This window comes from Fistularia commersonii, chromosome 12 (assembly GCF_037954325.1).
Source record: "Fistularia commersonii isolate RoL2024-O1a breed Wild chromosome 12, RoL_Fcom_v1.0, whole genome shotgun sequence".
NCBI classification, from domain to species: Eukaryota; Metazoa; Chordata; class Actinopteri; order Syngnathiformes; family Fistulariidae; genus Fistularia; species Fistularia commersonii.
The window spans coordinates 2,016,009-2,043,508 of NC_141295.1; the positions used below are offsets into that span (position 1 = coordinate 2,016,009).

Sequence of the window (27,500 nt, forward strand, 5' to 3'; positions counted from 1 at the left end):
ATCTACCGGTACTGATTTGAAAAGATGATGGAGATTTAATGACATAAAAATTGAAATGTATAAATATATTTAATTTGAATGTAGAAAGTAGCAGCAGAGGTTTGTGTACCAGTTTAATGCTAAACTAGTCAGTAAGTAACAGCAGCATGATGGTAGCAGGTGAGAACATGAAGTGGATTTAAGGCATAAAGCAAAAAAAAGAATGTATAAATATTAATATTTACATTTATTAATACACAGGACAAGGGGTTACCGTCCCTTGAGCTCAATTCCTAGGTAATAACATACTATCTAAAACAAACAACAAGCCAGCTACCAGCAGGCTACCACCAGTATGGTTAATATATGTCTTGTGTTATTGAGGGAGAATAGCAGCACAAACCCCTTGGTATGTAATATATAATACAATAAGTATTATAAACTAAATATATATATATATATATATATTTGAATCCATATTATATGTGCCCAGCTCTTATTTATTTTATTTTATTTTGGGGGTTGCAAATGATCATTTCAAAACATTTTTTTCACTGATATTCCGTTCAACTTTATAGATTATCATACAACATAAAATTGCCACATTAAAAGGCATTAGATTTAAAGTCCAGCTTTGTGTTTGTGACAAAAAAGTTTGTATTTAGTTCATTCATTCACGATTTATGCTAGGTACAGGGTGGAGCCTGAATCGAACCAGTATTTAATGACAACCAAATGAATAAATAAATAGGTCGATCAATAAATAGTGCAGAAAATGTGCCTGCCAATCTACTACAGTGCTATAATTAAACAAGAAATAAAAGTTAACAGAGAATTTTTTTTTTTTTAAAGATTTAAAAATGTATTTATTTTTGTAGTATTTTTCTCTTTCTCAGAGTTGGGAGTGCTAATGTTTTTATAATATTTAAATATAATTCTAAAACGTTCACCTGGATATTTAATAAAAGCAGACTCATACTGAAATTAACATTGACTAATCAAACTGAATAACACTTATTTACCGACTACAGCAGGCCGCATGTGGAATGTTTGAATTTCAACTGCTAAAAATGTGTTTCCTTTACTTGAGTCACAGACGCAAAGTGAAAAAGAGTGAACATGTTGCTTTGGTTGAGAAATTTACAGAAATGTCATTTTAAAAATAGAGAGGAAAAACTGTAAATTTTAAGAGATGTGTCAATGATGCGTGTTAAGAAAAAGAGATAAATTAAATGATGTTAAGATTTTTTTTTTCCAATTTCATCCAAATAAGCAGGGGGTGAGAATAAATCTTGTTGATGAACTGGATGATGGGATTATGTGTGTGTGTGTAGAACTAGTAATCCAGCCAATCGACGAACACCACTGTAATCCGATGTTTTTTTTTTTTTTTTTTTTTTTTTAAATTTCCCAAATCCTGGAATGCTGACACTTCCCCCTCCCTTCCACGCCAAACTTTTTTTTTTTTTTTTTTTTTTTTTTTTACGCGCCAAACAAAGTCGCGTCTGTTTGGAAGACGCGTGTAGCCTTCACGCATGCGCAGTAAAAAAAATACGCACAACTCCCTTTTTTTTTCCTCAATACCATCACAATTCTACTTTTTTTTCTTGACTTCGTCTCGCTTGATGAGATCAATCGATCGGATAATCCCATCGTGGAGTGGGTTTGGGGGCGTCCGCGTCATAAATCCCCACCCACCCACCCACGCGTGTATAAATCACGGAGGGGTACCTGAACGCACCTTTAATCAATAGCAGGAGTTCCTGTCAGATCTGTTCTCGTCGGGTTAATGATTCCCGGGTTATCTCGTACTTAGTACTCAAGCGTGGAGTTTGGAGTCTGCCCTCCCCTCCGATAAAACATAATAGTAGGGGCTTTTAGTCGCTTTGCCTTTCTTTTGTGCCCCCCCCTTGCCACCGGTGTGTGTGTATGTGTGTGTGTGTGTATGTGTGTGTGAGTGTGTGTGTGTGTGCGCGTCGGTTTTGATCCACCTGGCCGCAGAAAGGACGCACACAATGTTAACCCTTGTCGTCTTCTTGCTCTGTGCAGCTTCCTCTGTCCCAATTTATGCCAAAGGTAAGTTGTGGGAAATTGATGGATTTTTTTTTTTTTGGTGCTGGGATGTTTTGTTAAGCCTAGATCATGTAAACATTTTGATTTAAAGAACCCATGCATCATGGTGGGAGTTGAGTCAGTATCCGCTTATTATAACAGTATAATGATAACAAAAAAATTGTGTGAAAAAAATGCATTACAGTGGGAGTTGAGTCAGTGTCGGATTCTTGCAACTGTATAATTATAACAAAAAAAAAAACGTGTGAAAAAAATGCATCATCGTGGGAGTTGAGTCAGTATCCAATTATAACGGTGTAATGAAAACAAAACAAAAAAAATGTGTAAAAAATATGCATCACGGTTTGAGTTGAGTCGGTATCCGATTATTATCAATGTATAATGATAACAAAAAAATTGTGTGAAAAATATACATCACGGTAGGAATTGAGTCAGTATCCAATTATAATGGTATAATGATAACAAAAATTTTTTTTAAAACATTTTGATGAAAAATATGCATCATGGTGGGAATTGAGTCAGTATCCGATTATTATAACAGTATAATATCAAAAAAATTGTGTGAAAAAAATGCATTACAGTGGGAGTTGAGTCAGTGTCGGATTTTCGCAACTGTATAATTATAACAAAAAAAAATGTGTGAAAAAAATGCATCATTGTGGGAGTTGAGTCAATATCCAATTACAACGGTATAATGAAAACAAAAAATAAAAAAAATGTGTAAAAAGTATGCATCACGGTTGGAGTTGAGTCGGTATCCGATTATTATTATTATTGTATAATGATAACAAAAAAATGGTGTGAAAAATATGCATCACAGTAGGAGTTGAGTCAGTATCCAATTATAATGGTATAATGATAAAAAATTTATTAAAAAAAAAATTTTGATGAAAAAAATGCATCACGGAGGGAGTTGAGTCAGTATCCGATTATTATCAATGTGTAATGGTAACAGAAAAAAAGTGTGAAAAAAATGCATCACGGTGGGAGTTGAGTCAGTATCCGATTATTATAACAGCATTATGATAAAAAAAAAGTGTAAAAAAAAAAAAAAAAACAACACAGAATTTTCATTTGTTGAATTCGATGGCTCGTTTCTCAGTGATAAAATGAAATAGTGACACGTCAGTCACTATTTCCTCACGGCAAGATGTCATACCTACCGGGCAGCTCGTCAGTCAGAAAGAGGATTATTTCCTCTGAACACACCCATTTTAACAGTCAAGTGACCACTAAGAATGAAATTGTGCCTGGAATTTGCATTCGATAACTTGATTACATAACATTTCTTATTCAGTCCTGTCTTATTTCTTCTTTACCTATTACTTCTCGCCTTGTGGAGTGTTTTCTATCAGTCTCATTGCAATGAATCAAAACCATTCATTCAAATCGCGCTGTGAAGAAATGCAGGAAAATGCATTCAGGCACAAACAGATTTATAGCTGTGCGCTTGTAAGCCGAGGGTTTTCATCGCAGTGTCTTTGTGTGTTTGTTAACCGTCCGTCATTGCTGTGTTTCTTCAGGTGCTCCCTCCGGACCCTTGCTCAACAACAACCAGCTGTATAAATTCAGCTACAGCGCCGAGGTGCTTGTGGACGGGGCCCGAGGGTCAAAAGAGGGCAGTGCCGGCAGCAAAATTTCAAGCGATGTTGCCGTCAGTCTTGTTTGGAGGGATCCGAGCAATAAAAATGAGCAGCTAATTCGGCTGACGGTACGCCGATCATTTTTGAATTTTTTTTTCCCTTCTTTTTGTGCTGATTGATAATATTTTCGATCATTTGCTAATCTCTTGCTTTTCTCTCTCTGATTTGTTCTCTGAAATTAGACAAAAAAAAAATCGGCGAAATTTCACCAAGACTTAACAAGAAATTATTTTTTAAATGAGCGAAATTTAAAAAAAATGAGTTAACATTCCAAATGTGTATTGTTACACAGAGCCCATTAGCACTTTCAAAATGGCTTCTCATTATAATGTTACAAATTTCGCTAATTTGCTAATCTCTTGCTTTTCTCGCTCTAATTTCTCCTCAGAAATTAGCCCGGAAAAAAAGCGAGAAATTTCACGAACAATTGACAAAAAATAATCTTTTAAACGATCAAAATAAAAATAAAAAAAAAAGCTTGATATTCTCAATGTGTATTGTTATACAGAGTCAATTACTGCTTTCAAAATGGCTTCTCATTATTGTGTTTGTAACTGCTTACAAATTCGCTAATTCGCTAATCTCTTGCTTTTCTCGCTCTAATTTATATTCAGAAATTAAATATAAAAATCAGCACCAATTTCACCAAGACTTAACAAGAAATTATTTTTTAAATGAGCGAAATTTAAAAAAAATGAGTTCACATTCCAAATGTGTATTGTTACGCAGAGCCCATTAGTACTTTCAAAATGGCTTCTCATTATAATGTTACAAATTCGCTAATTTGCTAATCTCTTGCTTTTCTCGCTCTAATTTCTCCTCAGAAATTAGCCCGGAAAAAAAGCGAGAAATTTCACGAACAATTGACAAAAAATAATCTTTTAAACGATCAAAATAAAAATAAAAAAAAAAGCTTGATATTCTCAATGTGTATTGTTATACAGAGTCGATTAGTGCTTTCAAAATGGCTTCTCATTATTGTTTTTATAACTGCTTACAAATTAGCTAATTCGCTAATCTCTTGCTTTTCTCGCTCTAATTTATATTCAGAAATTAAATATAAAAATCAGCACCAATTTCACCAAGACTTAACAAGAAATTATTTTTTAAATGAGCGAAATTTAAAAAAAATGAGTTCACATTCCAAATGTGTATTGTTACGCAGAGCCCATTAGCACTTTCAAAATGGCTTCTCATTATAATGTTACAAATTTCGCTAATTTGCTAATCTCTTGCTTTTCTCGCTCTAATTTCTCCTCAGAAATTAGCCTGGAAAAAAAAGCGAGAAATTTCACGAACAATTGACAAAAAATAATCTTTTAAACGATCAGTAAAAAATAAAAAGCTTAATATTCTTAATGTGTATTGTTATACAGAGTCGATTAGTGCTTTCAAAATGGCTTCTCATTATTGTGTTTATAACTGCTTACAAATTAGCTAATTTGCTAATCTCTTGCTTTTCTCACTCTAATTTGTATTCAGAAATTAAATATAAAAATCAGCGAGAAATTTCACCAAGACTTAACAAGAAACAATATTTTAAATGAGGGAACTTTTGAAAAATGAGCTAAACTTAATAGTCTTAATGTTTATTGTTACGCAGAGTCAATCACTATTTTCAAAATGGCTTCTCATTATTTTGTTTATAATTGCTTACAAATTCGCTAATTTGCTAAACTCTTGCTTTTCTCGCTCTAATTTCTCCTCAGAAATTAGACAAAAAAATCAGCGAGAAATTTCACCATCACTTAACAAGAAATAGTCTTTTAAATGAGTGAAATAAAAAAAAAACAAAGCTTAATAGTCTTAATTTGTATTGTTACGCAGAGTTGATTAGTACTTTCAAAATGGCTTCTCATTATTGTGTTTATATCTGCTTACAAATTAGCTAATTCGCTAATCTCTTGCTTTTCTCGCTCTAATTTGTATTCAGAAATTAAATATAAAAATCAGCGAGAAATTTCACCAACACCTAACAAGAAATTATTTTTTAAATCTGCAAAATAAAAAAAAAAGAGAAAAGCTTAATACTCTCAATGTGTATCGTTACGCAGAGTCGATCAGTACTTTCCAAAGGAATCCTCATTATTGTGTTTTTACAAACTGTCCAAATGGGTGACTTCTTCAGTCCCGTTTGACCTAAATCCTGTCCCCTTGTCAGATCTCAAATGTGAAAGTCGACCCGGCGTCCGATTGGTCGCAGAAGAATAATCTCCTCCATGGAACAACAACCGAAAGTCTTTTGGGGAAAACCAGACTTGCGGCGCTGACAGAACCCTTCTTTGTGCATCTGAAAAATGGGAAGGTAAGAGGAACACCTCCCCCTATAGACAAAACCCTTATTACCACTTATTCTGTCACCTTCTGTCATAATTAATTCTGTAATTACACAATTATTAACAATGCTCCTCCAAAAAGCTGATAATAATGGAAGAACATACTTTGCTTTGGCTCCAATGGCAACTTGAAATTACCTCTTGAATTTATTTTAAGCGATGATTTCAACAACAGCATTTGAAAAAAAATGGATTTTACATCATTTTTAGCAGATTTAAAAATTTGATATCCAGCGGCACGCCTTGAGCAATTTTTTTCTGTCGCGCCGAAGTGGCGATGCTGGCAGGGGAACGTGAGTTAGATATCACAGTGTGTGCAAGGTCAAAGGTCAAAAGGATCAGAGGGTACAGGGAACAAAATGGCCGCAGGTATCACCGTGACAACCTGGTGACGGTCCCTTCTTTAACAGTATATCGGCACCAAAGCCTCTTTTCTCTTGCGAATAAGGACTGTATTTGTTTGAAAACCATTTACCATCATTTCTGGACCATAGGGCGCACCTGATTATAAGCCTCACCCAGTACATTTTAAAAGGAAAAATTTTGTACATACATAAGCCGCACTTGTCTATAAGCCACATGCGCACATTGAAACATGAGATATCTACAAAGAAAGACGGCACACAGAAAGTTTTAATAAAATACCTTGGCTTTTGTGTCCAAACAGCAGCAATACGGTAGTAACACAGCACTAACAGGGCTGGTTAAAAAAAACAAAACGGTAAAAGTTGCTGAGAGCCGTCTTTATCTTCCTCCTGTGTTCTTCCCACTGCCGTTTCCAGCGTCTCATTCATTCATGCCGAGTTTACGTGTTTCCTTCTTTATCGGCCAGATCGATCGCTTTTAACTCGAAAGCTGCGTCACATGCATTTCTTCTTGCATTTTCCATGATGAGGGTCTGTACATGCTAATTTTATTCATGCACAAAGCGCAAAGTTGCATAAAAAATTGCGTGTTCCCGGACACATAAATTCAACCTGTCTACCTCTTCTGGCGGCCGTTAGGAAAAAATGCATAAATTATCCGCATCATTGCAAATCAAAGTATATGACAAAAGTCACGGCTTATAGTCTGGAAATTACGGTACATTTGCTTTACAAGCGAGTGTTTCTGGACATGAATCTTAACAAAACGATGAGTCTGATTCATTTGTACCTTCTTTAAACGGAGAGATCTGGTTTAAATAGCGGAAAATTACCATGACGGTACTTATAATACCGGAAGACAAGCTTCATCTCGCGGTCATTTGTTCCTCTCGTCGGCAGTGACGCTGGTGAAAGGTTACCGGCAGTTGCGTGGTTGTTATTAATAAAAATGGACAAAAATAATGACTAAAAGTTTGCGTCAGCTCGCCCAGAGGAACTTCTCGGTTACTAAGTTGGAGGATGTCGGGAGCGCTTCACGCTCCTTTTAGGCGGATGATGTAACACGATGGACGAGATCCAGTATGTCTGGCTTGTGATATTCAAAAGAGGACTTAGTTTTGCAGACGCTAAAAACGTCTTTCACCGTCATGTGATGAACGCAGCCGATTGCGCGAATGGAAATGTCCACTTCCGAGGATACATTTATCTGCGTCCGGGTATCGAGTCGTACGACGAAATTTGGTCGCGTTAACATCGGCGTTGCGCTCCGTTTTGTGAAAAATACATCCGATAACGATTAGCATTGAAGCTAAGACAGTGGTGAAAACCTAAACAGGATGACGAACGCGTCCGTCGTTCCAGTCATCCGTTTGCGAATGCGTGCTTTTTTTTTAGTACGAGTCAGCCTTGCATCATCGCGCGATACGAGTGAAGCCTATGGGATGTTAGATTTAAACCTCATATTTCCACACCTGTCCTTGAAAAGTTCAGCCAACTATTTACTCGACCGGTTTGTTTTGCAATTACCGTGTCATGACAATCAGGGCCGGGTCATCAAAGATCGCATTGATATTTGCGTTCCTCGTCACCGGCGCTGAAGTTTGCGGGATTGGTAATTTGTGATTGACGCAGCAGAGTGGACGGACCCCCACATTAGTGGCCTAATATTACCCTGGTATTCATTACATGGATAGTCATCACAACAACCTTAAAATAAAGGGCACCGGGCGGCTGCCGCTCAGTCGGCGGCGTGGGCGTCCTTCCAAAGTCGGCGGTTCGATTCCTGCCTCTTTCCGTCCGCTTTCCCCGAAAACCGAATCGCCCGGTTAGCGCTCGGCAGCTTTTATCGAAGTTTAATTTGTTTCAACGGCGCCGTTACGTTTTGCCCAACTTCTGCTCAAACTGAATTGTAATATACTTTTTTGCTCATTTTGCAAAGAAGATTAAAGTAGTCTTCTCTGCTGATGTTTTTGTTGGAGAACTTATTTTTATATTTTGTCATCTTTAGTCATTAACTTTCCATCCAGTTGGTTTGGGAAGGTCAAACATCTGATCTCGTTTCTTTAATGGCGTAATAAAAAAAAACAAAAAACAAAACCCTAATGACTTTAAAAAAGCTGCCAAATCCAAGACAGAAGGTTGTTTTCCTTTTGCCAGAAATTTTGTCGATATTATATATCATATAACGGCATATATCCTTTTTTTTTATGGTGCAATGGTAACCAAAATCTAATGGTAAAAAGGAAAGGAAAAAAAAATGACGGCCACGCTTCGTCAAAGAAATTACCGTGATTCATTTCTACTTTCTAAATGCCAAATTACTGCAAAGTATATTCCGACGTTTTCTCCCGTCATGATCTCTCTGGCACAGCCCTCCGCAGACGGCGGACCTTTCGGTCGACGCCAGGTGGAATTTTAATGTCGCGGTACGCGACATTAAAATGGGAAAATAGTCTTACGCCGTATATCCACGCTCCCCTAAACTATACCTAAAAAAATACCGCAAAAATTCCCCGGAAATCAATATTTCGTCCGGATTCCTTCATCCGAATTTTCGCGTAAATTTGCCTCTTTTATATTAGCTATCAGAATGAACCAGAGTGAAATAGGAGAGAGACGTGTTTCCCCTTGGTTGTGAGTTTATTTTTACACAGAGCAGCAGTCTGCAATCTATTTATGGTGGTCCTATCTGATATTGTGGTCGGGAGCCGCAAATAAATGACATACTGTGGAGGAGACACTGTAGGGTGGTGCTGATTTCTGCACCCCTGACCCGAACTGAGGCCTCGGCGGAAAACCTTTAGTCGTAAAACGCTATTTCTTCCTTACCTTGAATCCATGACGGGGACGGACATTTCCCAGATCCGGTCTTTCAGCCGGTCGTATTAAAGGATATGTTTAAAATTCAGCGTGCGCGTCAAACTGGCTTTTATTTGTGTTGGCGTTCATCGTAACCGATGTCATTATCGCTGGATAAACGTTGCGAAATGCAGAATTTCTTCTTACCTTGCTTTCCCTGTACACGTGTGTGTTGCAGGTGAAAGCGTTTTATTCTTACAGAACCGAGCCGGCTGTCGTCAAGAACCTGAAAAGAGGAGTGTCCAGTTTATTGCAAGTGCAGCTAAATACGGGAAAGGTTATAGAGGTAAAAGTCGTAAATCATCGCCGCGTTTATCCCGCGTGGTTTCGACGCACGTTCATTTTTCGCGCGTTTTCGTTCGGGGAAACAGAACGACGTGTCCGGAAGGTGCACGGTTCAGTACAAGGCGGCGAAAGGTCAGGTGACGAGAACCAAGATCCCGGAGACGTGCAAGACGGCGGAGGCCGGATTCACCACGCACATTCAGGTCAGTCGGCGTCCGGATCGACCCGCCGCCGCCGAACGGGAAGCGCCGATCGGAAGTCCTCACGTCTCATTTTCCACCCAGGCCCTGGGAGTGAACAGGAAATCCAGCTCTGTGACGGTGTTTACGCTCCAAGACGGGTTCATAAAGTCGGCCGTGGCTGAAGAAATCCACTTTTTAACCGTGAACGCCCATCGGTCCTCCGCAACCAAAGTGGTGTCCAGGTACCGTATTTTTCGGATTATACGTCGCTCCAGCCAAAAATGCATAATAAAGAACGAAAAAAAACATACATAAGTCGCACTGGAGTATAAGTCGCATTTTGGGTGGGTGGGTGGGTGGGGGGGGGATTTATTTAATAAAATGCAACAACAAGAACAGACATGTCATTTAAAATTTTAATGACGAACAATTTAAAATAAAAATAGAATAGAGGCAACAACAGGCTGAACGATATGCTTACATTACATGACACAACTGAGAAAGTGCGTGGTATGTTAATATAACATACTGACAGTTATTCCGATAACACTAGCATAAATAACATGATAAGAAGTTTACCAAAACCATCCGTGTCATTCCAAAAACCCGGTAACTAAAATTAAAAAAAAAATTTTTTTACTACTTGCAGCTTGTAATCAGCAGAATACGATTTCCTTTTCGGTGCCGTTTTTAAGTTCTTCGCTAATGTTGAAATTATTATCACAGGCCTATAGGGCCCTCTTGCGGTTCAATAACATGTGAAATGATATACCGGTACCGGTAATAATGTGTTAAAAACATCACACATAAGTCGCTTCAGAGTATAAGTCGCACCCCCCACCAAACTATGAAAAAAAACGCGACTTATAGTCCGGAAAATACGGTAAACGCCTCTAGCGATTTCTAACCGAACCAAATACTCACATTACTCTCGCGTGCCAGGCAAACCTTCACATTGGTTGGAACAGAAGCCGGGCCGCCGGAAGCCGCCGGAAAAGATGTCCCCGGGGTCGTCCGATCCATCGATACCAAGCTGGCGGCTGTCGGTATCATCGCTGAGAAGCTCAAATCCCAAAACAAAGGCCGTTCATCGGTGAGTGATAGATTTATTTTGACATTTCCCATCGTGACAAGGTACCTTTCTTAAACACCACGAGATCCATCTCTCATATAGACCAGGGGGTCGGCGACCGTCTTTACACTCCGAGTGGCTTGGGAAAATAAATCATAAATATTTAATTGAAGCGTATTTTATTTGTGTTAATTCCTTTTTTTTTTTTTTTTTTAAATTTTTAGTTCCAAGTTGGGAGATTATTGTGATCTTGAAATATTAAATAATAATTATTAAAATTATTATTATTAATAGTTATTAATAATTTAATATTATTATATTAAATTATTATTTTTCGTCACACTCGCGGAAGCCGGTATACCCGCCAGCCAGCCGGTAAAGTCCCGATTTGCAGAAGTTCAGGCGCAGAATTCCCATAAACCAGGTAAAATGTATATTTATGAAGATATTTTGCAAATAATTATTTTTATTGTTTACTGAAAATGATTTTTTCCCGATTTATTTTTGAAATTCAGGTCAAGGCTCCGCTACACGCTCTGAAAACCTAAAAATTAAATTTTCCCCGTAATACTTTGGGAATTTCAGCAACAACACTTGTTGGTCCAAAGTGTAAAGGTAATAAAAAGCAATATATACACAGGTACCTTTATTTTAGACGTCAAAAAGTAATTGCGGCTCCCAGTGTTTTCTTTTCCGAGGAAACCGGGTCCAAACGGCGTTTTGGGTGTTAAGGGTTGCCGACCCCTGATATAGACCGTAAATGTAACGCAAGGTGATTCCAATGAGTTCTTATCGAGACATCGTGGGGTAGAAAGGAGATCATTTTTGTCTTGTAAATATCGTCTACTCATTCGCTCTCCGTGCGTCTTCCCGGGTAGCTCTCCGAACTTTGGCAAGCCCATCAGAAGCAGCTGGAGCCGGCGGGCTTGTCCAAGGCTACGGCTCCTCGCGGCTTCCTGGCTCTCCTCCAGGGCATTAGGAGGGCATCCAAAGATGAAATTCTCAAAGTGATGAAGAGCGCCAGCAAGACGAGTCTGTAAGCCTCCTACCGCTAATTTACCCCCTCCCCGGTTAAGAATCCATCCCTAAAGTTATACGATTCTCCAGATTTAACAGCTTTATTATTTTTAAACCTCTTATCTCAGACCTCAAGTAGTAGACGCGGTGACCTCCTCCCAGACCTCTGCATCTTTGGACGCCATGCTCGAATTCCTCAACTTTACAGATGCCAAAGGCTTAGTTCTGCAGGAGAGGTTTCTTTACGCCTGTGGATTTGCCTCGCATCCCAATGAACGCATGCTGCAGGCTCTGCTGGTGAGTTTGGATGGTGTCTTTCCTACCTGAGGCTATCAGAATTTTTAATTCCTCTCCCTTCAGCTGCAGGGAATCTCAAAATCTTAAACCTTAAAAAAAAAAAAAAAAAAAATTCTCACCCACTTAGTGTAAATTGTCATAATTTATCTGTATATATAATCATAAATGTGCAATATTTCATTTCATAATAGCTTCATATACAATATTTTTTCATACTCTTGTTGCACTCCTTACCTTTCACTTGGTACTTAAGACCTTTAAACATTTTACAGTCTTCACTTGTTACTTAAGACACTTTATAGTTTATTTGTATTTCTTATTCTCCCCCCCTTTTTTTTTTTTTTTTTTTTTTTACATTTTATAAAATTTTCTACTATTATTTATTATTTTATGTTTTTCTTGTAACTCTGGCACAATGATTTCCTTTTTTTTCACTGTTTATACAATTTTCTACTATTCTTTATTATTATATTTTTCCTCTCTGTTCTTATTCTTATTCTTATTCTTATTCTTATTATGAAAAAAAAAACTTTTAGAAATGTTGTTTTGCTTGTCAATTTTAATGAAGACCCGTTCGCCAACCAAATTTTTTGGCAATAGATATCCACAATATGCTTTTTTCTACCGAGCCGAGAGTAATGACTGCATTCTTTATTTCGATCATTTAGTTTTTACGCTGTGGACTGAACAGTCATCTGTAAAAACAGATTTAAATCAAACAAACTTGGGAATAATCATGTTTTTTTTTTTTTTTTTTTTTTTTTTTTTTAACTGTATTAGAACAAATAAAGAAAGAAACAATAAATAATTTCCCCGCTGCTATCCTTCATGCTTTGGTGCAAATATAACACCGTCCAGATGCGATTTGGTCCATATTTACCACAAACGCAGACAGGGAAAAAAAAAAAAGATACTCATCATGATCCAAAAAATTAAAACATTACACACAGAACTTAGAAAAACGATGTCGCAATTTATAAAAATAAATTCCAGCCACGTTTAGAGCAACAACCAGCCCAAATCTTAAGAAAATGCAAGTGTCTTTTTCCCTCTTTTTTTGCTACGTTTTTTTTTTTTTTTTTCCGTCGTGGTCGTTGTCGTCGCCGTCTCCAGTTAAATCTGATGTTTTTCATTTCAGGAAATATCTAAGGGCAAAATCGGCAGCTCCGACATCAGAGAGTCGGCGGTGATCATTATGGGAGCTTTGGTCAACAAACTGTGCCAGAAAGGCGGCTGCAATTTACCGGTGAGCATACAAGTTAAGAGCCCAAACCGGAACACTCAGTTCCCAGACGGGAATATTTTCGTAGTTTCTAAATGACTGATGATCTGCTGCGGCGTCTTTTTGGTTTAAGACGGTGGAGAAGGTGAAGAAGATGATTCTAGAAGGTCCCGACAGCACGCGGGTGGAGTCAGAGGTTCAGATGTACCTTCTGGCGCTAAAGAACTCCCTGCTCCCAGAGGCCATTCCCCTTTTAACCAAATACGCCGAGTCGGAAGTGGGTTCTTACTGTACCATCGCCCTCACTGCTCTGCAGAGATACGACATCAGTCAGATGACCAAAGAGGTATCCCGTGGTTGATGTAAACCGCATGTATTTCTCAGCGGCATGCTTGAAAACTAAAACACTGCATCTTTGATTCCAGGTAAAAGAGACGGTAAACAGGGTTTACCATCAGAATCGACGGATTTACGAGAAAAATGTGCGAGCGGCCGCCGCCGACGTCATCCTCGGCAGCAACCCCTCGTACATGGAAGTGAAGAATCTTCTGTTGTCCATCGGAAACCTGCCTCATGAGATGAATAAATACATGCTGTCCAAAATCCAGGACATCCTCCGTTTCCAGATGCCAGCCAGGTTCGGCTCCCACCGAGAGAAATAGAACTGAATTCAAGGAATGATTCATCTATATTTTTTTCCTTTTTTTTTTTTTTTTTTTTTTTTTTGCAGCAAAGTTTTGCGGGAAGCCATGAGGGACACGGTTGCACACAACTATGACCGCTTTGCAAAAGTGGGTTCGTCGTCCGCTTACTCCGGTTTCATGGCGCGTGAGTAACCGTCGTCTGCAGAACGTCACTGACATTCAATGTCTGGGAAATATGAAAAAATACCGGTATTTGTGGTATTTGTGTATTTACATAAAAACCTGTTCCTCTGTGGGCTCGACAAATTGCAATTTTACAGCTAATTTGACTGATCAAAATTGTTTTCCAAGGAGCCACATGACACCGAACTCATTTACGAGTTCGTGAAGACTTTTTTAAAATTATTATTATTATTATTTTTTTTTTTTAAATTTAAATATTCAATGTCTGAGCTTCAGCAGTTTTGGGAAATATGAAAAAATACCGGTAAATTTGTGTGCTTACATAAAACCTGTTCCTCTGGGGGCTCGATAAATTGCAATTTCACAGCTAATTTGACAGATCAAAATTGTCTTCCAAGGAGCCACATGACACCGAACTCATTTTCGAGTTTGTGAAGAATTTTTAAGTTTTTTTTTAAAAAAAAAAAAAATTTTTTTTTTGAATTTGATATTCAATGTCTGAGCTTTAGCAGTTTTGGGAAATATGAAAAAAAAATGGTAAATTTGTGTATTTCCCTAAAACCTGTTCCTCTGTGGGCTCGATAAATTGCAATTTTACAGCTAATTTGACTGATCAAAATTGTTTTCCAAGGAGCCGCATGACACCGAACTCATTTTCGAGTTTGTGAAGAATTTTTAAGTTTAAAATTTTTTTAAAAAATTTTTTTTATTCAATATTCAATGTCTGAGCTTTAGCAGTTTTGGGAAATATGAAAAAATACCGGTAAATTTGTGTGTTTACATAAAACCTGTTCCTCTGGGGGCTCGATAAATTGCAATTTTACAGCTAATTTGACAGATCATTGTTTTCCAATGAACCACATGACACCGAACTCATTTTCGAGTTTGTGAAGAATTTTTAAGTTTTTTAAAAAAAAATTTTTAATCTTTTTTTTTTTTTAAATTTAATATTCAATGTCTGAGCTTCAGCAGTTTTGGGAAATATGAAAAAATACCGGTAAATTTGTGTATTTACATAAAACCTGTTCCTCCAGGGGCTCGATAAATTGCAATTTCACAGCTAATTTGACGGATCAAAATTGTTTTCTAAGAAGCCACATGACACCGAACTCATTTTCAAGTTTGTGAAGATTAAAAAAAAAATATATGTCTATTTTTTTAATTTTTACATTTTTTTATCATTTTTGACTCAAACAGCTTCTTAACAAGTTTCTAATTTTTTTATGAATTGAATTCAATTTATTTATTTTTACTAGCGCCTAAAATTGAAGTACAAAGAAAAACGTCATGTTTTTTTTTTTTTTTTTTTTTTGTCGTATTTTTTTTAACCCCCGTGCGATCTTATCATTGTGTTTACTCCCCTTGTCCTACGGGTCAAAAATGACCCATAAGACAATCTTTGTACCCTAGTGGTGTACAGCCCACATGGAAACATAAACAAAAAAGAAGTATCACTTTTTCTACTTATGGGGTCTCTTTAGGAAAAGTCATAAAATTTCAAGTTGGAAAAAAAATAGGTTAAGGTGTTTTTTTCTACAGCTAAACATGGTAGTGGGTCAACACAAGGCTTTTAAGCCTCAACAATACCAAGTATGGTTCTTAGTTTTTGGTCTTTCAGCAGTGACATCATCGTTACATCTAAGTAAAGTGTCTGAAAACGTCTGTCTTCCCACAGAATCCGCGGACGTCACCTCAACATACAGCCTGGATATTCTGTACTCTGGTTCTGGGATCCTGAGGAGAAGCAACATGAATATTTATGGCGCGAGCAAAGACGCAACCCTTCATGGTCTGCAGGTCAGGTCAACTTTTGCATCCAAAATCACGAAATCTAAGAAATCGTGAGGACCTGACGGCTAGTTTGGTGTCCAGGTGGCCATCGAGGCGCAGGGTCTGGAGTCGCTGATAGCCGCCACGCCCGATGAGGGGGAGGAAGACCTGGATTCGTTTGCCGGGATGTCCGCTCTGCTTTTCGACGTTCAGCTGAGACCCGTCACCTTCTTCAAGGGTTACAGCGATCTCATGTCCAAAATGTTCTCCATGACCGGAGAACCCATGAATGTAGTGAAAGGTCTCATCCTGCTGACAGATCATTCTGAGGTATGTGGTCATAATCGCAACCGGAGTTAAATATAGAGCTGAAAGGAGTTAAATATATGAGCTGAAACTTCACCTTCGGGTATCACAATTTTTATAGATTAGTCATAAGTGATGACCTCGATGCTCCCTGAAGGAAACTCCAAAGATGCACAAATGTGCGCTGCGTCTAAATGTGCTGATACAGGCGAAAGCCGAAAGTTATTTTATGCAAATATGGGAAAGTTGGTCTGAAAAAAAATTGTTTTTTTTTTCATTCCTTTCATGCTCTACTTGGGTTTACCAGGTTATCCAGCTGCAATCTGGCCTGAAGGCCAGGGCAGAGTTCCAAGGAGGGTTAGCCATCGACATCTCTGGAGGCATGGAGATCAGTCTGTGGTACAGGGAGTCCAAAACTAGCGTGAACAACAGGTAATAGTAGCAATACAGTATATCCTTATTTTTCGCGGGGGTTACGTTCCAAAAAGAACCCGTCACAGGCAAAATCCGTGAAGTATAAACCTTTTTTTTTTTTTTTTTTACAATTATTATACAATTAAATACTCTATTATACATTGAAAAGAAAGAACAGTACTGTACTTTAGAAACGCTTTTTTTTTTTTCAACAAATAACTTCTGTACTGTACTGCTAAATAATAATTTTAATCATCAATGTGAACAGAGGGCTTCAAATTGCGGAGATTAGTACCGCCCGCCGCGACCCGAGTAATTGGATTAAACGGGAGAAAATTAAAAATGATTATGAAAAAAATTGCGGACAGTTGCAACCCTTTTTGCATCCTTATTAAAACTTATCGCTGCCGTCGTCCTTATGTTTTTTTCTTCCTTCTTTACGGAACGAACGGAAGATTCATTCATTCCGTAATGCCGACCTACAGCCGCATAGCTTTTACCTTCCCTTAGCATGTCCAGAAGTTTAACTTTAGCATCTTCCGCTGCCTTTTGGGGCTTTTGTCGGTCCAGAGCGTTTCGTCAACATTATGGGTTTTAGAGAAACTCGAAATCGCGAGAGAATTTGCACGTACGTCATGTAAAATTTGGCAAGCTGTTTCACGTACGTGTGCATATTAAACTGCAACGTTATCGGTAGAGGAGAAGCGGAGTGACTTTTTAGCCAATCAGAACGCAGAACACCATGCACCATGCAAATCCGTGAAGTAGCGAAACCGTGAAAAGCGAACCGCGTTACAGCGAGGGATCGCTGTGTTACCTAAATGTTTACGTTCTCTCGGGCTTTTCTATAGCGACGCATATGTAGGTCACAGCCTCAAGTACGACCGAGGGCCACTGATAAGCGTATGTTTGTGAGGACTGTATGTACAACGTGATGTAAGATGCTTGCGGGGCAAAGGCCTCCGTGATAGACAGGCAATTCTTAGAAAATAACCTTTGTGACTGAAAGAGAAGTTGTTTCAGAAGTTCCAGTTGTGTCTCCAAACTGCAAATAGATCGGTGTTGATGTTGGAGTCATGCGTCGACTTTAAATAGTCTATAACCGTCGCCTGATTCATTTGTTCCGCAGGCATGTTGGACTCAGTCCAGTATTGTTCTTTACACTTATCTCATTTAGAGATTTGTGAAAATATGACGTCAGCTCTGTCTGGGGTCTCTATTTTAAAATCTCGCGGCCAACGCGTGACAGTAGTCGCTGGAAATTGAACGCGTCATCGCGCCGCAATGGAATATTAGCAGCGCTTTTAAAAAAAGCAAAGCCGCGGAAATTAAATCTTACATTAGCGGATCTAAATATGGAATCTTAAGACGGTTTAGGGCTGAAATGATTTGCCTAACAAGAGACGGTAGGCTGAAAACACGGCGGAAGTTGCCGAGTTATGTTTATTGATCATCACGGGCACGATTGGGACTTCCGGGGTGATTGTGCACGCAGGTGAATGGCACGGGCAGGTGAATGGATCAACATGGCTGCACCTCTTCCACTCTGATAATAGTCTGGCAGGCTATCTATAGTCACAGAACAAACTACACTAGCATCTTAGCCAAGGAATGTCTCCTCAGGCAAAGTTACAGACATTGGATTGGATTTGAATCGTGCTGGGAAGGCAGTTACAGTAGTTAAACGTTGGCGCCTGAAGTCTTTTGGGTCCCTGATAATGCGGTAAATACACGCTCACAAACAAGGACCTTATATTATTATTGTTATTATCATTATATTACTGTATTATTATTATTGTTATTATTATTATTATATTACTGTATTATTAGTATCATTATTATACTATTATTACTGTATTATTATTATCATTCTATTATTACCATATTACTATTGTTATTATTATTATTATATGACTGTATTATTAGTATTAATATTATTATATATTATTTAACTGTATTAGTATTATTATTATATCATTACTGTATTATCAGTATTAATATTATTATTATATTACTGTATTATTAGTATTTATATTATTATTATATTAATATTACTGTATTACGATTATGATTATTATATATCATTGTTGCATTATTATTATTATTACTGTATATTATTATTATTATTATTATACTGTATTATTATTGTTACTATTTAAATAACATTTCAAATTAATCTATATTTATTATTATTAACAAAAACAAAAGCAGCAACAATGATACAAATAATAGTAACTTTTAATTGAAATAGTTAAATAATATATCTATTTAAGATTTTTTATTCATTTTTCAATATTTTATTTTCAATATTTAAATATGGCCATGTGTGTTTAACTATCATTCAGATATTTCACACTCTATGTGGGGGGATAAGCCAATTATAAACATGGTATTTTCCTTAGATATACCGTGGTGGTTCGGTTTTACTCGATCTTGCCTCTATCAATCCAGTATCCTACAGAAAAATAAATGATATCGACACAAAAATAACACTAATAGTATACAGTAACTGGAGTGTTACGTTTTTTTCGGATGTGCCGCGCTGGCATTTTTAATTTAATTTGCAGTAAATAAAACCCCAACCGTGCTGGAGGATGTTATTGCTGTGCAGAATTTGATTTCCATGTGTTGTCCAGAGGAGCTTTAGTCGTCACGGGAGACGTAACCGTGGACGTGGACTTCATGAGCGCGAGTGTGGAGGTCAGCTTCGAAACGGAGGCCTCGCTCGACTTCATCACGACCGTCCAGTTCTCCGAGTACCCCTTCCTGGTCTGCATGCAGATGGAAAAAACGACATTCCCAGTCAGGTAGCGTGAACGCCCTCCCCCTGGACGGCGGCGATGTTTCCGTAGACTCAAAATCTCTCGTTTTTTTTTTTTTTTGCGATCCGCTTTCAGCGAGTACCTCGTCAAATCCGAACGTCTGCCGTCGGGGAAGAGCGCCGTGTTGCGGAAGAAGAGGAAAACGCTCGTCCCCGGCTCCGAATTCCCGCTTCATCAGGAGAATTCGAATATGTGCAAGAAGGTTTTCGACTCCGGTTGGTAAAGGAGACGTCTGTAATTTTTTTTTTTTTTTTTTGTCATTCGAGCGGGCGCGTTATTGGTACTCAGATTTCATTTTTTTTTATCTATTTTTCTTTGCGATGTTTACATTCCTGTGAGTATTTAAATAATTAGACATTGTTTGAAATCAGGAATTCTTCCATTGTGTTTGTATGGATTTCTTGAAACCCGTATTTATGACGCGGCACGCCGATATTTTACTCGTCAGATTATGACATCATGTGATTTACCCGCATTTACATTAAAGATTTCATGTAAATATAACTCTGGAAAGCTTGAACTAACTCTTCCAACTATCTTTTGTTTTCCGATTCAATGTGTTTACGGAAGCAAGTTTTCGTCACTGTATCGCTGTTAAATCTTATGTACCTGACCTTTTTTAATAATAACAATAATAATAAGTGAATTTAATGAACTGATAGGAAACACATGTTTGATTTTTTTTTTTTTTTTACTGACTGTAATAACCCTCTTAAGACTTTTTAGGTAATCCACATTTATTTCTGAATTTTGTGACAATTAGAATTGCCTGAAAATAAATGCGTTCTAGATAGTTGGTTGTGGAAGTGCATGAGAAACATGAAAAATATTATTTTTATGGACATAATTAGCTGCAGAGAAGGTCATGGTAGTAATACGTTGAAATGCATCATCATCCACTATCACAATATCCAAATTTTCTTTGTGAAATAAAAACCAAATTGCCAATGTACAGGACTGTCTCCGAAAATTAGAATAGTGTGATAAAGTTCTTTATCTTATGCAATTAAAAAAACAAAAATGACTTTTTCATGATATTCTAATATTTTGAGAGAGGATTTTTGAGTTTTCTTAATATGTATGCCATAATCAGCGATATTAAAATAATAAAAGGCTTGCAATATTTCAGTTGATTTGTAATGAATCCAGAATGTATGACATTTTTGTCAAGATAAAGAACTTTGTCACAATATTCTAATTTTCGGAGACAGTCCTGTATACAAGTTGGATGCTGAGTTACCAAATAATCTGTGCATGCTGACATAATTTCATCGATAAAAAATAATTGCAAAATACAAAAGAGATCATCAACTGCAGAATTATAAACTGTCGGACATGTTAAACGCGTTACCGTGCCGCCAAATACCGCTTTCAATTTAATCTTAATTTGCCACGATTATTTGGAGGGTAATTTTGTGCAATTGCTGTGTGAGATTTTCTACCAAAATTATTTGTTATTATTTTAATTCATACGTTGACGCCGACGACGAAGTACAATTTTATTCTGCGAAGACACAAAAAATTTTTGAGGTATCTTCTGCCTCCATGCAGGGTTTTTTTTTTTTTTTTTTTACTTCAGGGCCTGATAGAAATGAGTTACGTTTCAAAATATTGGCGCAAATACACACACACACTCACACACAGCGCTGTTGTTCCAGGTGAGGAAATAAATCTTGGCTTTCTTTGTGTCGCAGTTGTGACATCAGAGCCCTGACTGGCATCCCAACACAACAACTGGGTTTTAATGTAGATTCTTTAAAAAAACACCGAGAGCAGCTGGGGGCAAACCAGTGTCTGCCAGTCTCACTGCATCCATGGCAACCAAGTAAACACAGCAGCAAACTGTCAGGTTAAACTTAAGCCTTGGCTGGGTGATGTTTCAGTGTCACCAGAGCTAACCTTGCACTGGCAGACGCCAAATGACTTCTTCGGCTGGTGGACATTGGTTCGATTCCCTTTGACCCTTACCATTTATCAAGTTTTCATAACCGGAGTGATCAAAATGTAATACGGGCGTTAAAGGATGAACGAGTGAAGCGTGTTCTTTCAAAGGTGGAAAAAGGACTGTTGCATTGGAAGCTAAAAAAAAAAAACAACAACCATGTGATGGATAGAAAACATGACAAGAAAATAATACAAACTTTTATTATAATATTATAATTATAAAATAATACGAAAATAATTATTATAAATGATAATTATTATAAATAATTATTTATAGAAAATATTATTTATAATAATTATATTTATAATGGTTATTATTGTAAATAATAATTACTATAATAACTATTATTTAATGAGAATTATATCTATTATAATTACAATGAAAAAATAATTAAAATGATTATTTTATAATAATTATTATAGAATAATAATATAATAATGTTATTATAATATGATATAATCAAAGGATAAATAAAAATAAAATAATTATGATAGATAATAATCAAGTAATAATTATATTATATATATTATTATTATTATTATTATTATATTATATTATATATTATAATTTTAATTACATAATGATTATAATTATAATTTTGCAACAATAAACAATTAAACAATTAAACAATCATTATAATTATTATTTTATAATGATACTTATGAAATGATAACATAATAATTGTTTTATGATATAATACATTTTATTATAATAACTTTTTAGTTAATTATACATCCATTTTGTCTTCCAGGTTTGTTTGATTATATAAATAAATATGTAATATATTTATATATTGAAATACATTTCAATATATAAATATATTTATTTATTTATTTATTTATTTTTCATTTGAATAAATAATATCCAGATGACTCTCCACTTGTGTTGTTTCTCAATTTATTTTCTCAGTTTTTCACCTCTTTGATACATTTTCTGAGCCATCCAAAGGCGCATTTCAGAGGGGGACAAAGAATTAACAGACACAAACATCTTTATGTTGCTTGCTGTTTTGAATTTATTGCAATTTCAAGTAGGCTTGTCGGTCTACTTTACATTCATTCTTCATATTCAGGCACGTATGTGCTAACACAGCATTTACTTCCGCTTTCAAAGTATCTTCCCGCTGTCATCCTGACCTCTGACCCCCTGGTGTTGCCACGTGGCACAGCTGACATTATGTATAGCCGTCTTACTAAACAGCCACACGTGTTTAAATACAGTAGATCCACATTTCCTCGTGACAATCAGATCTGCAACGTATCCCGAACCGTCTCACATTCTCATCACCATCTTTTCCTTAAACAGCATCAAGCGTCGATTCAGTCTGTTTCTCCCGTTCAAACTCAAGGTCACTGGGTTTGTTGAAGGGCATGAAAACAAATTTTCTATGTAACAATTAATATTTGGGGGTGGGGCATTCAAAAAAAAAAAAAAAAAAAGTTATTCTCTGACTAAATCAAAGTTTGCAGCCATTCATTGCTGTCAGTGTTCCAATCGAAGTGCATTAAGAAAATAAAATTTCACAGATAAAGATCATACAACAGACTGAAAATTTGCAAAGGATAAAAAGGTATGTATGAGTTTATGTTCATAAAATGTTTCGGACAAGAGGTTCGCTGGATGGAGCGTGAAATCTAAAGCTTTGACTTCCATTATTCTTCACAGGGTTGCATGATATGTAAATTCAAAATGTGCTACTTTAAATCTGAATCAAGTTTTGTAAATAACTTGCAGGTCAAACACACATCGGATGAAATTATAAAAAAAAAAAAAAAAAAAAAAAAGGGTTGAACGAGCAGACTTTCAATTCTTTTGAAATTCTTATTATAAAATTAATATCTAAATTTACGTTGGGGAGGTAGCAATATTATACCTCACATTTTGGACCAGCAGACATTGACGTTTATCTGTCTGTATACATATGTGTGTGTGTGTGTGTGTGTGTGTGTGTATGTACTTTATATACAAACATAATTTACCAATGTCTTTTTTTAATATCAATAGATAATGATTTTACTTGCACATCTTCCAAATGCCTCACAGGCGGCAAATTCATTTGAAATGACAATCGAAAGTACTAAGATTAAGAAAAAAAAAAAAAAAAAAAAGGAAAAAAAAATTGAATTACACGTACAAATTCTTATGTAACATTTAAGCTACAAATGCATTCATGATACATGAAGTTGCGCTGAAGAGCAACCCGTGTCTGATCTACCGCACGATCAATAACAAATCTTTCCAAATCACTGCATAAATTCACATCACTTACAATGAAATTCATTCATAGGGCCAATTAAAATAAAGTTTCTTAGCACAGGCATAACTATATGAATTTTACAGAAGTGTGGCAAATAGACTGACCAGCAGCTCCAAATGACTTAAATATATATATTTTTAAAACTTGTTTAGTTACAGCAGCTCCTGCACGGGCTGCTGGCAGGACCGGTAAAAAGAAATGACTTAAGGAAAAAACATTAAAATTAAAAAAAAAAAGGGGGGTTTACACGAGATAAATGGACACTGCTGTGTTATGAAAGACACACCCAACACATGTACTGTGTGTCTACACTGAAGTAACACGACTCCTCCTTGTACAGAATGCCGAAATGCCGTGCATAACTAACAACCACAAGCGCAGACACATTCGGACGCACGCATACTAACTCCCGTCTCATTACACAAAAGTGTAAAATAAACCAACATCGATAGAGGAAGTGATCCCCTAAACATCTAAGCTGCCACTGGCTCACCGAGCACAAATCTACCGAGGAACTACTGACCTCGGTGCGCCGTCGAACCAGAGTCCGCTTCGTCTCGGCAACACGTGCTGTGCTAATTCGATTATCTTCTAAGCATGACACTCAAAATGTGCCCTTTCACAATATAAACGTACACTCCTTCATACAGGCCTAAGATTGTGCAGGTATTAGCAGCATTTTGTGATACAGATGATATAGAAAAATCAGCTGTCAACTTGAACTGTTGGCATGTAAACATTTGGAAATGATTTGGTGAATTTGGGAATATTATATTTAGGGTGGTGTTATCCTACACAGCAATGTCGGAAATCTATTATTTGACTAATGTTTACTCGAGGGGAATATTTTTGGAAAAACATACAGGCGTGTTAGTTTGTGTTCTCATGGGTTTGAGTGTGAGAGAAATGATGAGGTGGTTTAAAACGTGACATTCATTGCAGACAAATGGTCCCTGTCCTTAGAAAAACTGAAGAATGTCTATATGTTATACTCATTTTAAGTCATCTGTGGGATTTGCAGCAAAACTTTGTAATCTTTGCGTAGAAAGTGGCCAATCTGACGGATAATGCCGTGTTGACATTTGCTTGGATTTTTGGACTCCCTCTTTCAATTGTGTCCTGGCAGAAACCATTTGGAACTAGAAGTTACCAAGACCATATTTGCTCTGCCGGCTCACAGACTCTATCCCTAGGCCACCGATATTAACCCGACAAAGTCCGGCATCCTCTTGGTTTCAGCAGAAGACTGGGTGGCCCTTGCGGCACTGTCTCGTAGATGAGGTGTCCGTCCAGTCAAGGAGTTCCTCAAAATAGTCCATCAAACAGTTAACTGTTCTTTTCCTGGGCAAAAACAGCCTTTTTCCTCAACGTAAACTAACCCCGAGCACAAGATGTGCCCACCAGGTGGCCCTTACGGCACTGCCCCGTAGACGAGGTGTCCGTCCAGTCAAGGAGTTCCTCAAAATAGTCCTTCAAACAGTTAACTGTTCTTTTCCTGGGCAAAAACAGCCTTTTTCCTCAACGTAAACTAACCCCGAGCACAAGATGTGCCCACCAGGTGGCCCTTACGGCACTGCCCCGTAGACGAGGTGTCCGTCCAGTCAAGGAGTTCCTCAAAATAGTCCTTCAAACAGTTAACTGTTCTTTTCCTGGGCAAAAACAGCCTTTTTCCTCAACGTAAACTAACCCCGAGCACAAGATGTGCCCACCAGGTGGCCCTTACGGCACTGCCCCGTAGACGAGGTGTCCGTCCATTCAAGGAGTTCCTCAAAATAGTCCTTCAAACAGTTAACTGTTCTTTTCCTGGGCAGAAAACAGCCTTTTTCCTCAACGTAAACTAACCCCGAGCACAAGATGTGCCCACCAGGTGGCCCTTACGGCACTGCCCCGTAGACGAGGTGTCCGTCCAGTCAAGGAGTTCCTCAAAATAGTCCTTCAAACAGTTAACTGTTCTTTTCCTGGGCAGAAAACAGCCTTTTTCCTCAACGTAAACTAACCCCGAGCACAAGATGTGCCCACCAGGTGGCCCTTACGGCACTGCCCCGTAGACGAGGTGTCCGTCCAGTCAAGGAGTTCCTCAAAATAGTCCTTCAAACAGTTAACTGTTCTTTTCCTGGGCAAAAACAGCCTTTTTCCTCGACGTAAACTAACCCCGAGCACAAGATATGCCCACCAGGTGGCCCTTACGGCACTGCCCCGTAGACGAGGTGTCCATCCAGTCAAGGAGTTCCTCAAAATAGTCCTTCAAACAGTTAACTGTTCTTTTCCTGGGCGAAAACAGCCTTTTTCCTCAACGTACACTAACTCCGAGCACAAGATGTGCCCCTGCTACCTTACACGGAAGCTTGATTCACTTGTAGTGCTTTACACACAGTTAAGGCACTGGATGGCACGTGGACTAACGGTCACTCAGATGTACTAAGCCGTACTTGGCTTGGGTCTCTGTAGGCGTCGGCGGGCCGGATAACGCCCCAAATGCAACGAGTCGGGAACTCACTTATGTTTATGGCAACTTTTAAGCGTGCCAGACGGGACCCAAATATAATCAAACGGAGATAAACTAGCGGACTGTTATGATGGAGCCTCTTTAAGAAGCCTTAGTTACCTTGATTCAACACTATCATTCAAGACCAAATATGGGCTCATCAGGACTGAGTAGAAGACATTTTGGCCAAAAGGTCTTCACTAAAATGGACTAATCGACCAATCTTTTTTTAGCGCAATGGTTTCCTTCGTCAATGAGATCCAGCAGCAGATTATTTACTTGCTCCCACAACGAGCATCGTTTCTGATCCCGACTTGTTCTACCATGGAGACCCTGGATCGGAAAACATCTCCTGCCTTCCTCAACAACATGGACGCTTTGTCATTTACACAGTGGCAGACATGGCTGATGTGTCATATCAATACAGATCAATAATATCTATTGCTACGGCTACGTGGAAGGATATTTCCCTTTGTGTGTGGAATTTGTGTGCTTGTTAAACGAGAAAGGCTTTTTTGGTTCTTCCTTCAATGATTGCATAGTCTTGTTTTGAACATCAGGACAAATTCTTTTGATTTAAAGCAGGGGTGTCAAACTCATTTTGGTCCGGGGGCCAAATTTTGCCAGATCGGTAAAATCATTACCTAGAAGTAACATAAAGTTCAATTTTTTTCCTTTGATTTAGTGTAAAGGAGGTAAATGGGTTAATAATAAAATCTTTATATGTAATGAACTGTTCCTCTAAAAAAATACATGACGAATTTATATTAAAACAGAATATTAAAAAAAGAATTGATGAAATTACACCCTGAAAATATTGTTGAGTTAAAAGAGAAAATCTTAAAAAATTTTGGCACTAGAATCAATTTATAAGATCGATTGTTAGCATGTATAAGAGGAAGTATAATGTTTACAAGGCTAATGGGGGCTATTCTGATTATTAAATCAATCTTTTTAATTTTGCCTGTTATTTATTTATTTTTTTTTGCTATCGTTTTTTTTTTTTATAGAAATAAGAAAAGAAAATATTGTTTTAACCATGTCAATTGACATTTTTTCATCAAAAAAAAATCATTTTGTTTCCAAATTTTGAAGCAAAAAATACATAGCAAAGTTACTTTTTCAATTTTTTTTTTCAATTTTTTTTTTTTCTTTTTTTTTGGAAACCCCCAGATGTATGTAAAAAAAAAAAAAAAAAAAAAACGCGCCGGCGATTTGATTTCAGGCGGGGGGGGGGGGGGGCACAAAATATTGTTCCGAGGGCCGCGAATCTGAGACCCCTGATTTAAAGTGTAGCAAAAAAAAAAAAAAAACGCAGACAGAAAAAACCTCTGAAAAGATGTT

The 27,500-nt window shown here is 37.4% G+C and overlaps 2 protein-coding genes across 5 annotated transcripts in view; one reads left to right on the forward strand and one right to left on the reverse strand.

The window, feature by feature from the left end:
• Positions 1–27,500, reverse strand: part of LOC147228097 (uncharacterized protein C4orf54-like) — a 53,370-nt gene that overhangs the window by 15,224 nt on the left and 10,646 nt on the right. The window contains exon 3 of one of the 4 annotated variants that reach the window (XR_015106892.1): positions 12,083–12,197. The exons of 1 other annotated variant lie outside the window; for it this stretch is intronic. The gene's annotated coding sequence lies outside the window, so the exon portion shown is untranslated. Of the gene's footprint in view, positions 1–12,082; positions 12,198–16,508; positions 16,628–19,269; positions 19,419–27,500 lie in introns of those variants that run through there. 2 more of the 4 variants (XR_015106891.1, XR_015106889.1) reach the window with 2 other exon arrangements.
• Positions 1,926–19,984, forward strand: LOC147228098 (microsomal triglyceride transfer protein-like). The gene is made up of 18 exons (XM_086156317.1): positions 1,926–2,055; positions 3,576–3,763; positions 5,857–6,000; positions 9,434–9,541; positions 9,627–9,743; positions 9,825–9,964; positions 10,665–10,815; positions 11,673–11,830; positions 11,940–12,108; positions 13,247–13,354; positions 13,464–13,676; positions 13,756–13,967; positions 14,061–14,158; positions 15,833–15,954; positions 16,030–16,257; positions 16,541–16,665; positions 19,284–19,454; positions 19,545–19,984. The coding sequence occupies exons 1-18, from the start codon at positions 1,995–1,997 to the stop codon at positions 19,690–19,692; spliced, it is 2,661 nt and encodes an 886-aa protein (XP_086012443.1). The 5' UTR covers positions 1,926–1,994; the 3' UTR covers positions 19,693–19,984.

What these genes read in the sequence shown, in the direction of transcription:
- LOC147228098 (XM_086156317.1), top strand. Translation starts at nt 1,995, where the DNA reads ATGTTAACCCTTGTCGTCTTCTTGCTCTGTGCAGCTTCCTCTGTCCCA. An exon ending in AGCAGCTAATTCGGCTGACG is followed by an intron (nt 3,764 to 5,856) that starts GTACGCCGATCA and finishes TCCCCTTGTCAG; the next exon opens with ATCTCAAATGTGAAAGTCGA. An exon ending in CAACCCTTCATGGTCTGCAG is followed by an intron (nt 15,955 to 16,029) that starts GTCAGGTCAACT and finishes TTTGGTGTCCAG; the next exon opens with GTGGCCATCGAGGCGCAGGG.